At 46.1% G+C, this 14,373-nt stretch overlaps 1 protein-coding gene across 1 annotated transcript in view; it reads left to right on the top strand.

The window, feature by feature from the left end:
• The window catches only part of abl1 (c-abl oncogene 1, non-receptor tyrosine kinase), a 28,850-nt gene that overhangs the window by 11,711 nt on the left and 2,766 nt on the right, over window positions 1-14,373 (top strand). The window contains 10 exon segments of the mRNA XM_069172247.1: window positions 7,863-8,027; window positions 9,132-9,427; window positions 11,220-11,492; window positions 11,688-11,772; window positions 11,937-12,114; window positions 12,600-12,784; window positions 12,903-13,055; window positions 13,141-13,230; window positions 13,382-13,510; window positions 13,927-14,372. Of these exon segments, the coding sequence (XP_069028348.1) occupies window positions 7,863-8,027; window positions 9,132-9,427; window positions 11,220-11,492; window positions 11,688-11,772; window positions 11,937-12,114; window positions 12,600-12,784; window positions 12,903-13,055; window positions 13,141-13,230; window positions 13,382-13,510; window positions 13,927-14,372 (2,000 nt within the window).

The following is a 14,373-nucleotide window of genomic DNA, read 5'->3' as shown; positions in this document are numbered from 1 at the left end:
GAAAGCATCTCGTGGGTGGATGTACGTCAGCTAACTGTTAACATACTAGGTCCGGATTATAAAACGCGAGCGAGCGATTCTCCTATGAGCTCACCTCCAAACAATGTGCTTCATGTTTCTCCATCTGCAACCTTTTTTCCCCTCTTTTTCTCCACTTTTCTTTTTTTACAGCCCCCTCTTCCCTTCATCCTCTCATCTGCCCGACACTCTGTGGCTGCGGTAAGTTAATGGGCATTTCTCAGAGTTTGAGGAAGCCTGCATTTCTTCTTAATTGGCGTTTTTGGGGTGGTGCATGAGAGCAACACGAATGTTTGCCATACCAGCAGTGCAGCAGTGATGCAGGGCCGCTGCCATGTGGCTGGATGTTCAGGGCAATGAGGTTGTTACTCACCAGGCAAGTGAGATGGAGGCTTGTTGGAGGATTCCCATAATTGTTAAGGAGACAAACAGACAATAGAATATGTTGAGGAATCCAGATGATTATGGATGTGTTGTTTTAGGCCTCTCCATGTCAGCGCTGTGGTACTTCTATATATCATCTCTTTCTGATTGTCACTTGTGATTTGGAGTTTAACATTAAAATCAAGTCTCGGACCCGTTCATACATCCTTCCATCTGATCTGCTGTCACTGTTGTAGCTGCACAAACACACTTTACATACTCTCATTTGTTAAACTCACTAATCCAAACCAGAGTTAGAGATGATTGACAGCTCAGTTTCACCAGCTGGCTGTGAAAGAACTTTTCTTCTTTCATCAAACAGACCATTAATTCAGTGCAGTTTTTTAGATGCATCTTTAAAGATCTTTGTGTTTTCTCCTCAGCGTTGATGAAATTTATGTGTTTTGCAAACTACAAACTTCCTCGGGGGATAAAAGCTGACATCACACACAGTTTAGAAATCTCCACGTGGTTTAAAACTCAGTCGGGTCACATTTTTAGATGCTACGGAGACTTGAGGAGTTCGTGTCCCTCCCAGTCTTCTCCTTTAATAACAAATTCAAACTGTCTCTATATACATTTGCCAGTTTATTAGGTAAAAGTAGCTAAAACTGCTGTATTGAATTACAACAGTCCTTTAATAAACGATTCCTTCATCTTGGTTAAAAGGGTCCGTTTTAGTTGGAACTCCTTTTAGAGGGGTGTTTATTCAACTGTGTGGCGTCTGGAGGTTATTATAATTATTATGTTGTACTAAGAGGTGATTCTAATATGTAGTCTGCTCTCATTGATATAAACAGAATGGTTTTTACTTTCCGTCAGTCAGCTGTGTGACGGTCTGCTTGGTTTTCATTTGTATACTCTCCGGGAAGGATCCTCCTGACTGGACGTCTGTGACCCGGTCAGCCAGTAAACCGGTTTGACGCTCGGACTATGTACTGTGGTGTCATCGAGTCGGCTTCCCAACCGTATATCATCACCCACTCGACCGGACCTCTTATCGCCGTGGTCAAACACGTACACACAGACTCGGATGTTTGTCATTTATATGGAAAATATTTGCCAGGCGTAGTCAGCAGATAGCAGCTGCTCTCGTGTCCCCGGTGAGGTTCAGTCTTCAGTTTAATGACGATCAATAATACCTTTCGGCCCACATAACACGGGTGGACAAAATAACAGAAACACACGGCAGTATCCTGCAATAAAATGGAAAAGTACTCTTCAGAAATGATTAAACAGCAAATTAGAAAGCCGAGTTTCATAAATGCAGCATGTGTTGTCAGGCTGTCGTTCATAATTATATATGAACAGATATTGAGCAGTAAAATAAACAGTGGAAGTTCTACTCGAAGTTTGCATCATGTAACTGGATGCAATAACAAAATGAACATTTGGGATTTGAACAGTTCAGGCGAATGACAGAAGTTGATGCTGGCAGCCGTAAGAAGACAGAAGAGAGAGATATGAAGTTGGCTTGAAATAGAGCAAAGAATTATTTGTCCAAAGATGCATGTTCTTATTTTGATTAATTCAAATATGCTGCTCGCTTCATTCCCATTTGAAACGGTGTGATGCAAATGAGCCTCGTTTTGGAGGCCAAATAAAGTCCAGAGAAGATTATTCATTATTATGTTATTTCTCTCCTGTTGATTGGAAGCTTCAGCGACGCCTTTAACAACCCGGTCCTGTTTCCAAAACTGATTCCTCAACCTGTAAACAGTTCAGACCCAGGAGAGAGAGGGAAGAGCATGGCTGAAAGACAGAGAGGAGGGGGGTGGAGGATGGAGGGGGGGGAGAAGGGGGGGGTGGAGGGGCGGGGTGGAGGAGGAGGGGGGTGGAGGAGGGCCCTCCGCTGATCATGTGACTTCAACAGAAGGAGAAGGAAGTTTTCAGAGATGTACTGAATCTAAACTCTTTTCAAAAGTTTTCAATGAGACCTTTGGAGCTTTTGTCTCGCATGTCGGCGAGGTGTGTGTGTGTGTGTGTGTGTGTGTGTGTGTGTGTGTGTGTGTGTGGTGTGTCTGTCTGTCTGTGTGTGTGTGTGTGTCTCTGTCTCTCTCTGTGTGTGTGTGTGTGTGTATCTCTCTCTGTGTGTGTGTGTGTGTGTGTGTGTGTGTGTGTGTGTGTGTATGTGTATCTCTCTGTGTGTGTATGTGTGTGTATGTGTATCTGTGTGTGTGTGTATGTGTGTGTATGTGTATCTGTGTGTGTGTGTGTGTGTGTGTGTCTGTCTCTGTGTGTGTGTGTGTATGTGTATGTGTGTGTGTGTGTCTCTGTGTGTGTGTGTATGTGTATCTCTCTGTGTGTGTGTGTGTGTATGTGTATCTCTCTGTGTGTGTGTGTGTGTGTGTGTGTGTGTGTCTCTGTGTGTGTGTATGTATGTGTATCTCTCTGTGTGTGTGTGTGTGTGTGTGTGTGTGTGTGTGTGTGTGTGGTGGTCTCTCCCTCCCACTTCTGGAGGTGGGAGGGCTCAGCTGATGTCATTGAGTGCAGCAGGCTGAGCCTGAAAGAGGCCCTTTGTTGGCAGCTGCAGCATGAGTAGTCTCAGTGCTTCAGAAACACACTCACACAGGGGACAGCGAGGGGATGGCACCGCTCAGACTCACCCACCGCCGACTCAACTGACACATCTACAGATCCGGCGAGCTTTCCCGACCGAGTCTGCGCCTCCGGGTCGTCGTTCTGCCTTTCAAAAAGTGGAGCTAACAAACAGCCGTGAAGCTAAAGAGGAAAAAAAACATGGAGACGCTCAGAAGAAAAAGTTGGTAGACTTTGCCTGGACAGCGTTCAGTTTCAGAAAGCAGCGAGGATTTACAGCGGCTGGAAAAAAGCCGGTTAAAGCAAACCACTCTACGTTTTTGCATTTTGATGCTGTTTTCTCCTTTTTGTAAGTCTTTTTTTTTTTGTATCCCCCCTTTTTTTTTTTCCTCCTGTCGGACACATGTAGACGTTGGAGGGACGTCTGATTTGAACAAGCAACAAACTTTTCAGCGGGAAGGGAAAGAAAGCAAATGAAAATGTTGGAGATATGCCTGAAATTGGTGGGGTGTAAATCTAAGAAAGGCCTCTCGTCCTCATCCAGCTGTTACTTGGAAGGTAAGGATTAGTGACGGCTGTGCGCCGCTCTCGGGCCTTCCTTCATTTTACTGTGTACTTTGGGGGGGAAATCCAAAACAAATATCACAGGAGAGATGTCAGGAATGGAAAAATAAAAAAATAGATTTAGGATCACCGTGTAAAGTCTCAACAATGATTTCTGAGCTGTGGAAAGTGAAGAATGGGGAGGGGGGAGCGGAGAGGGAGCGCAGGGGAGGGCGAGGGAGGCCAGACACACTGGCTGGCTGCAGAGGAAAAAAGTGGAAAAAGAGACGGAGGAGAGAATACAAGGAAATCTGACTCCTGGCCATGTCCCACTTAACTCTTGTTTATGAGGAGAGGGGATTTAATCTCAGTCTGCACTCGCCTTTTTTCACTTTTCTACCACGTTCCCGTCCTTGAATCTTGTTCAGTGCGGAGAAGATAATGTGGATTGTGTTTCTCCACCGTCATGATGTATAGAAGAAATCCAGGGCACATGGACTCTGTGCATAATCAACATAGTAATTGATTAGTAATGGAAGACTCGGTGAAGTCTTGTGTATGCCCAACATTGCGCAACCAAATGATTTAATAGAGTTAATAGTCGTGGTTCGCTCCCATTGAAGTGGATGACAGTGATGAAGAGTCTCTTAATTCTTCGACCATATGTTTCGAGGAACAGCAAATCTCATGCTGACATGTTCCAACCCAAATTAAACTCCAGCAGGGAGGCCTGGTGTGTCTTCTGCTCCGGGCAGCGAGCTGTTTGACATCACTGGATTCATTGTTGTCTACGAGAATAATAGGAAAATGGAGTTTGAATATTTTATGAAAATATTGTTTCTTCTTGTTGATATTTTGTGTGTGTGTGTGTGTACCTGTTTCACTTCCTGCTTTCCTCCGCTGGGTGCCAACGTCCTCTCATCAACATATTATCTCCTAGCGTGGGTAGAAACACATCCGACAAACGATCTGAGTCTGTTCCCCCTGTTTTCTCTGCCACCTCCTGCTCTGGTGATGCAAGAGAAAAATGTAAACTCCATGTTTTCCCTCACAAAGTATGTGGTTTGGGACTCGGGTGCACTTTATGGAAGTGGACCATCGTGTTGGACCCGGTCTAGTGGGCCAGATGGTCCAGTTTTCCTTCAGTTTAAGGTGTAAATTGGCTCATTTCAGATGACAGGAATCATCAGAAGCATGTGGAACCAGACGTTTTACTTTCTTTAAGTAATCTAGTTTCTCTCCTCCGTCAGCGTTGCTCATAGCGGTGCAGTCATCGCTATGAATTCCTTACAAGTTCCACACGCATTTAATCATGTTGACTGTCATCTTAGCGATGCAGCCAAGACGTGCTGTAATTTCTCCCACTCGGTGACTCCGGAGGGCTGCAGGCTGATAAAAGGCCTCTCTGGTACTTTATGTTTCGTTCTCACTTCCCTGCTGGATTTCTCTTTTCTTACGACCTCTCTTCTCCCTGCTCTCTCTGAGTGTGTTTTCTCGGCCCGTGTGTCGACGTCCTGTCACCCTCTCAGAGAGCTGTGGTATTTGTGGCCCGTGAAGTGGACATGTGTGGCGTGAGCTGCTCCGACGGGCTGCCCACACACTTTATGACCCGACCCGACCCGGCTCTCAGCGGATGAACACCGTGTGGGCGTAATATCATAACAACAGTTTGTTGAGACCGAGTCAGACTTTACATGACGTGACATTTTGTATTGGAACGATTTTAATCTAATCCAGTTTAAAATGGAGCTCGGTTGGTATGATTGAATGGTCAGACATGCTTTGCAGGCATCGATCGTTAAGGGCGTGAGGAATACTTTGTCTTATTTATTTTGATGCATATCTGTCAGTCAGGATTGATGCTCCAAAATACAACAGGCCTCCACAAAATGTGATCCAGCATGTTCTCTGAAAGGAGCTCAACATTTGGCTCTGATTGGCTGGTGAGCTAAATTTGAGAGCAGTTGGGCTGTGGGCCCGTTGCTTTACTCGTTTTAGGGCCATATGTCACAATCTCTGCTTAATTTTAGTTTTCAGGAATGTGAAAGTCATATATTCCCCATGTGTGACCTGAAAGTTTGTCCATTTCAGGAACACAACCACCCTTAAACGACGGGTTTCATCCAGAGAGATGTGACTCTTCTGTTCAACGACTGCTTTTCCACACAAAATCGTCTCTCTGATATTTTCAATCAACTCTCTGCTTTTGAGTTTCACCAAAACCAGCTGTGCCTCCATGATTGCAGTTGACATGGTGCTTCTCCGCAGGTCGAGGTGATTCCCAACAGAATAAATCAACTTTGGCTGTTTTTACAGCGTCTCTCACTGACCGACCCAAACATCAGGTGACCTCCCCTCCTATTGTTTAGAGGCACTTTCTCAGCTATTATCCACTCATGCAATAAAAGCAGTCGCCAAGTCATAATCAGCTGCATTATCCAGCGAGGGGACTTGCCCCCTTTTTTATTTTATTTTCCCCCCCAATCCATTTTTACGACACAATTAGAAGCTGGTATCATCTCAGAAAACCAACCTCAACAATGCAGTTGGTTTTCAAAGAGTTTTATTAACTTAAGAGGCAAAAATAAAGAGATAACATAACGGCCCACCGTCCCATTATTCATGTTTGTATGTCGGCATGTGGAAAATGCTTTCAGGCTTGGACTGCTTCTACCTGCATGGCAGCAGACTATGATACAGTGATGTACAACTGTCTGTCTAATATCAGATAGTTTATGATATTTGAACTTTGCTCTTATTCATTTGAATGGGCTGCTCACTTCCAGCAGATCAGAGCCCCTCAGTGTGGTATTAGTACGTAACAGATGGCTGATGGTCGTTATACTCAACATTCATCATCTGCTTTCTTCGTTTTTTTGCCTGGATGTTTGCTCGCAGTATAAATCCACCTTGAATGTGTTGTTAATGTTGGAAGAGGTTCCTACCATCTGGTACATCAGGATATATAATCATCACATGTTATATCAGGATGTGTTGAAAATGATGTATTCATTTACACCTCAAGTTTGGTCGAGGGCATAAATGTTGTGCATAATTACTAAATAAACAAATTTTCCAGTCGGTGTTTGTTGTCCAGCGTTACCGGATCCTCCGACTCTGCAGGTCACCAGATGGTTTCCTGCTTTAAACCAAACATGGAGGCTGGTTTCTGGAAACTGTTGATACACACAAGTACTGCTGTTGCAATAGCAAATGAGAAATGTGACAAGAGGAGGAAGTCCATGAAAGATTATTATATGAAACAAATGGTATTCATCGTAACTGCTGTTAACACAAAACAAAAGGAGTGTGTAGAGCACCGATGCAAGGAATGTAGGAGTGTGAGCTGTGGAGGTGTTGGAGGTGTTGGAGGTGCAAACCAAAGGAGGATCCAGGTGAGCTGTTGTGAGGCCCAGGTGAACTAGATCAGCTGACAGCCTGTCAGACAGTGGAAGGGGCGTCGTAAACTCCTGAAGTCGTTCCAATATTAAATGTTTAAATATTCATTGCTGTGCTCGGCCAGTAATATTTTGTTGTTGTTGTTGTTGCATATTCGTGGCTAGGCGTCAATGTTTCCAGTCACACTACGATTGTGAAGAGTTTCTGTGTGTTTGTTCATCACTGAGGTTTTAGTTGGTCTGAACACATGCTGCTGTTGTTTGGAAGAGTCTTTCTGTGGGGTGAAAACCTGAAGCTGCTCTGGCCTGTTGTCTCAGATAGAGTGGTGTGTGTGTGTGGGGGGGGCTGAAATGTAAGACGCCTCCAAAACATGTGTGACAACAGCTGAGGAAACTTCACCATCAGGCCGACAACTGTCTCTTTACTTCACTCCATATTTCTTCTCTTTTTTTTTTTTTTATTTTTTTTTATTTTATTTTTCTCACTTTATATACTTTTATATCCATCAGATTTTACTGCTCTGAAATTGCTATGATTCAAGCAGTGTCTATAATTGACATAACTACAGTATATGTGAAAGCACTTTAAACTCGAGCACAGCCATCGTACAGTCACGCTGAGGAAGCAGATTCTCGTGGTCTGACGTGAAGTAGCTGTCGAGGTGTTCAAGAAAATTAAAACTAAGTAGGGATAATCCAGGAAATGAAAAACTGTAGTGTCGTGAAGGACAGTGCAGGTCACATGATCAGGTTTATTACTCTAATCCCACGGTGGGGTCCCGGCTGACGACGGGCTTGTTGGAGCAAGTTAAAGGGGATGTAGAAGAATTTAAACGCACACTGAACACTGCAGATCTCTCCGAAGCACCACGTTGGAGATGTTTTGGTTCCAGTTAAATACGCGTGTCCTTACGGGGGTTTGCTCTCTTTTGGTTCCTCCAGAAGCTCTCCAACGACCGGACTTCGAGGGTCAGGGTCTGACAGAAGCCGCCCGCTGGAACTCCAAAGAGAACCTGTTGGCCGGCCCCAGCGAGAATGACCCCAACCTGTTCGTCGCACTCTACGACTTCGTGGCCAGCGGTGACAACACACTGAGCATTACCAAAGGTGAGAGGGGGAGGAGGGGATTAAGGCTTTTCTTTGGCTGGTTTGGCATTTAGTAGACAGTAGAAAGCAGACAGGAAATGAAGGGAGAAAGAAAAGAGGGATTACATGCTGCAAAAGTCTGCAGCTGGATTTGATCCAGGACTTTGCTAAGCGCCTTAAAGCCCTCGGTCACCAGGGCACCACCACGACTTCTCTTTTCTTGGACAAATAGCGCTGACCATTCCCCACATTTTTAGATAGAGTAGCTATTATTCTGAATGAGTCCGGCTGAATAGAGCTCACCAGGGTGTCAACAAATTGAATGATTAGTGGGTTGGAAGTTACAGAGTGAAGGACACTTCGCTGACATCGTCTCTGAGTTCTCCACTGTTACAGGGAAGTGCTGATTTGCGTGTTGTCGCCTTCCCTCTCTCCCTTCGTTCCCATCTGACTCTCACTTCCTGACGATGGTCTCACACGTGGGCCGTTTTCCCCTGAACCAGCTGTAAAACAATACTGCACACGGATCACACGGACAAACACAGGAAGGAAGGAGGGAACATATGCACCGGAATAAACAAGAAAAAATGTCCTGTACAGCATTAACTTTCCACTGAATTCTATTGGTCAAAGAAAGAAAGAGGTTCACGTATCTTTGGGTCACATCATTATTTTAGTCCGGCTATTAAACTTTGGCCACCTTTTATCATTTACCCGTGTTTTTTTTTTAAATATTGAACCTTTATTCTCAAACTTCTTATTCATATCCAGTCTAAACTTGAGGATAAGATATAAATTTCCGGAGTTTAGGTCCCCAAATGACTGTTGGAAAAGAAAAGCCCCTGATTTCCTGATCTGAGGAAACATGACATTAGATACAGTGAATTCCTGCATGTCTGACTGCTGCGTTCAGCTCTCGTTCAGCGTCCGTGTTTTGGTAACCTGTTCTCAATGTAAACATTATTGAAGCGCCACAACAGCCCCAGCTGTGGAAATATTCAAGATCACAGGAATGAGCTGTAATTATTAAAAATAATATCGAAGTGCGTATTGCATCCAGCCAGATTCTTCAGCCACAATTAGGATGGTTTTTTTTTGTATTTCAACCTCTGGTGTGTTGAGCAGGAGAGAAGCTTCGCGTGCTGGGTTACAACCACAACGGCGAGTGGTGCGAGGCGCAGACCAAGAATGGCCAAGGTTGGGTGCCGTCCAACTACATCACCCCGGTCAACAGCCTGGAGAAGCACAGCTGGTACCACGGGCCCGTGTCACGCAACGCCGCCGAGTACCTGCTCAGCTCCGGCATCAACGGGAGCTTCCTGGTCCGGGAGAGCGAGAGCAGCCCCGGCCAGAGGTCCATTTCTCTACGCTATGAGGGGAGGGTCTACCATTACAGGATTAACACTGCATCTGATGGCAAGGTAGGCATCTGTGGAAACACACGTACACACCCACAAAGTCCTCTATCTTAATAATAAAGATGGAATTACTGGAAACTTATTTAAATTCATCCCAACACGGTCTCGCACACCCTGAACACAATGATTAAAATAAATAGAAGCTTTTTAATACCACATAGCTCATAATTTAACACCTTTTTCACCATCATACCGGTCAAAGACTGAATCCAGAAGACCAGAAGGTTTATTATTGACGTTTGGCTATAAGAGCTAACAGCGCTACAGGTCCAAACAGCAGAGACCCGATTCAACAACCTCCTGCTCGAACGATCCGCTGTCACACCGCTCGCACTTTTCATTTCTAGACGTGTAACGTCTGTCAAGAGCAAGAAAATCTTTCCACACCTGAAATTCAAGACTTCCAGAGTTCATTGCTGTAGTTTTACATGTTTCTGTGTGCTGCGAATGCAATGACTAAAGATGGAGATCAGGTACGGAGACCAGGAGTCGTTTTCAGTGGGTGCAGGTCTTTGAGAATGAAAACAGTCTATTATAAATGCAAAGTGACAATAATATCTACAAAATCAGATCAGTGTATTCTTTTTTAAATTTTATTGTCCCTAAAAATGCTTAAAAATGTTATGAAGTTGAGTTTTGTGGTGAAAGAGCAGCGTTATATTAAGAACATTTAAATCAGATGCAGTCGACCACCTTCTGATGGTCCTGACGGACACCTGTCGGTCCACATGTCACGGTCCGGTCGGCTTGTGGGATTCCCCCCCTAAAACTCGATACGAGGAAAGAAGCCGCTGCCATTTTGTCCGTGTCACCGTCCCGTCTGCGAGGCCGCGAGGTGAGCTCGCTGCAGGAACGCCAGCTATGGCAAGAATGCGTTTAACCACCGCTGAGCTTCTAACGGCCGGCGGACGGGAGGCCGGCCAGACTCTGACGCCCACCTCGAGACATTAGCACAGACAGATGCAGCCAAGTATGTGCACAACACACCAAAACAAATGGACACACACACACACACACACACACACACACACACACACACACACACACACACACACACACACTTACTTGGTTCCCCATCGCATATTGTTTTCCATCCTCCCACTGAGCTCCAAGTCCAGAGTCTGGTATGACAGACTTGTCCAGTAATTTGAGATTACCTCAGCACTCCCTCGAGATGCAGGTTTTATTTCACACTGACTTTTTGATAATCGCTGCTCTGAAATGTAAAAAAAAAAAATGTATTCGGAAAGTTTTTTTGTAAATGGTCACGGTTTGAGCCAGAAGAATCACCAACTGACCCTGAAATCATCTTTAGATTTCAACGGTCTTTTTGCTGCAGTCGAAGTTGTTCTTCTTTTTGGTTTTTTTATTATTCAGCCTGTTCAAATGTACAGAAATGAAAAAGGCAGATTGAAGAGCAAATGATTTGGATGGTTATGTAAGACTTGGACAGTGGAAACGACGGTGTCCACTGAGCCCTGACCAGGATCCTCCCGTCCACCAGCTTCCTGACGGGCCGAAATCCTTCTGCACCAAGGAAATATTTCAGTGTTGGTTTTGTAAGGACCGTTTTACCGTCACTTTTCCACGTATTACTGGTCTGATTCAGTTCCCGTCCACTTGGTGTTTCCAGACTTGTCAATGCAGTTAAACATGAGGAGTTATAATGAGTTTGAACAGAATTTAAAAAAAATTTGGCTGCCAGGGTGCAGAATTAACTTCTTTTTTTTTTTTTTATAGCAGTTAGTTATTTAAAACAACTGAACAGATCTGGAATCAATTTGTTCCCCTCCAGCTGTACGTCTCGTCGGAGAGCCGTTTCAACACGCTGGCGGAGCTGGTGCACCACCACTCCACCGTGGCCGACGGCCTCATCACCACGCTGCACTACCCGGCGCCGAAGCGCAACAAGCCCACCATCTACGGCGTTTCTCCCAACTACGACAAGTGGGAGATGGAGCGCACTGACATCACCATGAAGCACAAGCTGGGAGGCGGCCAGTACGGGGAGGTGTACGAGGGCGTTTGGAAGAAGTACAACCTCACCGTGGCAGTCAAGACACTTAAGGTAGGAGGACGTAGAGAGAAAGAGTGCAACTGTTCATCCATCCAGCCCCCCTTGGACATTTTTCAACACCTTCTGTGTCACCATGAAAGCCTCAGTTTGGCTGAATAATGCTGCCATCTGGTGGTACGTCGTTGCAACTGCACCCAGTTTATGGCTTTCCTCTCTCTTTTTTTTTTTGGGCCAATAACTGTGCAGGAGGATACGATGGAGGTGGAGGAGTTTCTGAAGGAGGCTGCCGTTATGAAAGAGATCAAACACCCCAACCTGGTGCAGCTGTTGGGTATGTTCAGAAAAATATATTTCTTTTGACTGAATACCAGATTCTTGGCAGATGTACTGATATTTATAGTCCAGTTAAAGTTTTTTTTTTCAATGCTTTCAGCACAGAAGCTGATGAAAGTAACACACAAACCCAAAATATTGAGTGAACGTCTTACTCGGCAGGTGTGTGCACACGGGAGCCGCCGTTCTACATCATCACAGAGTTCATGACCCACGGGAACCTCCTGGACTACCTGAGGGAGTGCAACAGGGAGGAGGTCAACGCTGTGGTGCTGCTGCACATGGCCACACAGATCTCCTCGGCCATGGAGTACTTGGAGAAAAAGAACTTCATACACAGGTGGGCGGAAAAGTCAAACCGCCTGGATGTAATTGAAGATAAGCTGCTTTTAGTCTTTGGTTTGTCGACTTTTTTACTAATCTTCAGCTGTTTGGTCTGAGTCGGGGAGAAAACAACCTCCTTTAACTTTAAATCTCATTATCTGCTTCCTCCCCATTCCTGAGCTGCTCTGCTCTGAGTCCGTGTTGTAACACAGCTCGTTTGTTCTGGCACGTTTAACAAGGCCTCTTAGAACCCAGCAGGTGATTTGTCTTTCATATTTGCCAAACTGCATTTCAATTTTTAAGCCTGACAAGACTCAGCTTGTGACTGCACCACACAAAACATCTGTAGAAAGCAGCACCGCAGCGGATTGAGAGGTTTTCCCTTCCCTGCTGAAGGCAGTGTGACCAGATCAGATTACACCATTTTTTGACTCTTTTAATCTCCATTTCTGGAAGTCAGGATTCCACATGTTGCAGCTCATCTCTGTTGGTCTCCTGCAGGGACCTGGCGGCCCGTAACTGTCTGGTCGGGGAGAACCACCTGGTGAAGGTTGCAGACTTCGGCCTGAGCAGGCTGATGACTGGAGACACCTACACGGCCCACGCCGGGGCCAAGTTCCCCATCAAGTGGACCGCTCCAGAGAGTCTGGCCTACAACAAGTTCTCTATTAAATCGGATGTCTGGGGTGAGTTTGATCTCATTTATTCACCACTAAGAGGAAACGGTTTCATTTGAACACACGTTGTAGCCGTTGTTTCTTGTTGTATAACACACAACTAATGGTTGTGTTCCCACACCTGCAGCGTTTGGTGTGCTGCTGTGGGAGATCGCCACCTACGGCATGTCGCCTTACCCCGGCATCGACCTGTCGCAGGTCTACGAGCTGCTGGAAAAAGACTACCGCATGGACCGACCGGAGGGATGCCCCGAGAAGGTCTACGAGCTCATGACGGCCTGTGAGTCCCAGAGTGCATCTCTCCACAGTACCATTAAAGGTGCTCTCTTTCTTTTTTTCTTATTGTCGTTCCTTCCTCCTGTCAGGCTGGAGGTGGAACCCCTCAGAGCGGCCATCTTTTGCTGAAACGCATCAAGCCTTCGAGACCATGTTCCAGGAATCCAGCATCTCTGACGGTCAGCGCTGCTTCCTCCTCTTCCTGTTTGCTGTTGGACGATATCTTCTGACACGCAGATCTTCTCCTGGACACAAACACAGGATTGTTATTAAAGTGTGTGAACTTTAATGTTTGGTTCCCTCTTCAATCTTTACTGTTTGTATTTTTAGAGGTGGAGAAGGAGTTGGGCAAGAAGGGGAAGAAGGCGACGTTGGGCTCCATCCAACAGGCTCCAGAGCTGCCGACCAAGACCAGAACTCTCCGCAAAAACATGGACAACCGTGATGGAGACAGTCCAGGTGAGATGAAACCAGCCTTTTATCACATTTATCCTACTTGTATATGGAACATGGGTACGGGGGGGAAGGAGGGGAGGGGGGGGATCTTTGATCCTGAAGTTCACCAGTAAACTGTGAAGACTGTAAAAGGTTTTTGATCTGGATGCTGTCTTGCTACTATTTCCTTTGGAAGTAAGACCGTCTGAGCCTTTAACACCCTGGAAGATCAAGTGCTGCCTGCCTTGTTTGGCTGTAACCACAGAGGTTGTGACTGCGGCTCAGGAAGCACCTGCAGCTCCGGCTCCTTTTAAACATTCATTTAACTCTCTGGAACAAACCTTTCCGTTGTGCTGTGATTAAACTTGGATCGTCCTTCTTTAAGTGTTTTATGGGCTTCATTGCCGATGGTTCCCTGATTCTTGCCCGCTCTTCCTCAGACCCGGTGGATCCTGAGGCCGCCGTGTCGTCACCTATGCTCCCCAGGAAAGAGCGCCCCCCCCTGGACGGCAACCTGAACGAGGACGACCGCCTGCTGCCCAAAGACAAGGACAAGACGCGCAGTGGCTTCCTCAGCCTCATCAAGAAGAAGAAGAAGAACGCACCGGCTCCACCCAAACGGAGCTCCTCCTTCAGAGAGATGGACATCCACCCCGAGCGGAGGGGGGTGACCCCCGACCCTCGGGACAGCGGCAGCTTCAACAACGTCGCGTCTTTGGCCAATAATGACACGGCGCACGGCCTCGACTCCTCCAGGTTCTTGGGCACTAACAATAACGGGGCAGGAGGTATCACCAACGGGGCTCCGAACTACCCGGGGCCTTTATTCCCCCGGAAGAAGGGAGCTCCTGCGGTGCCCGGTCCAGGAGGCAAGGCGGCCACGACCC

The sequence above is a fragment of the Embiotoca jacksoni genome, unplaced genomic scaffold (assembly GCF_022577435.1).
Source record: "Embiotoca jacksoni isolate LCO1_2020_lvr unplaced genomic scaffold, fEmbJac1.0.p SCAF_10, whole genome shotgun sequence".
Taxonomy (NCBI): domain Eukaryota; kingdom Metazoa; phylum Chordata; class Actinopteri; family Embiotocidae; genus Embiotoca; species Embiotoca jacksoni.
The sequence above is the reverse complement of the archived record's forward strand: the minus strand, read 5'-3'. Positions and strand labels throughout refer to the sequence as shown.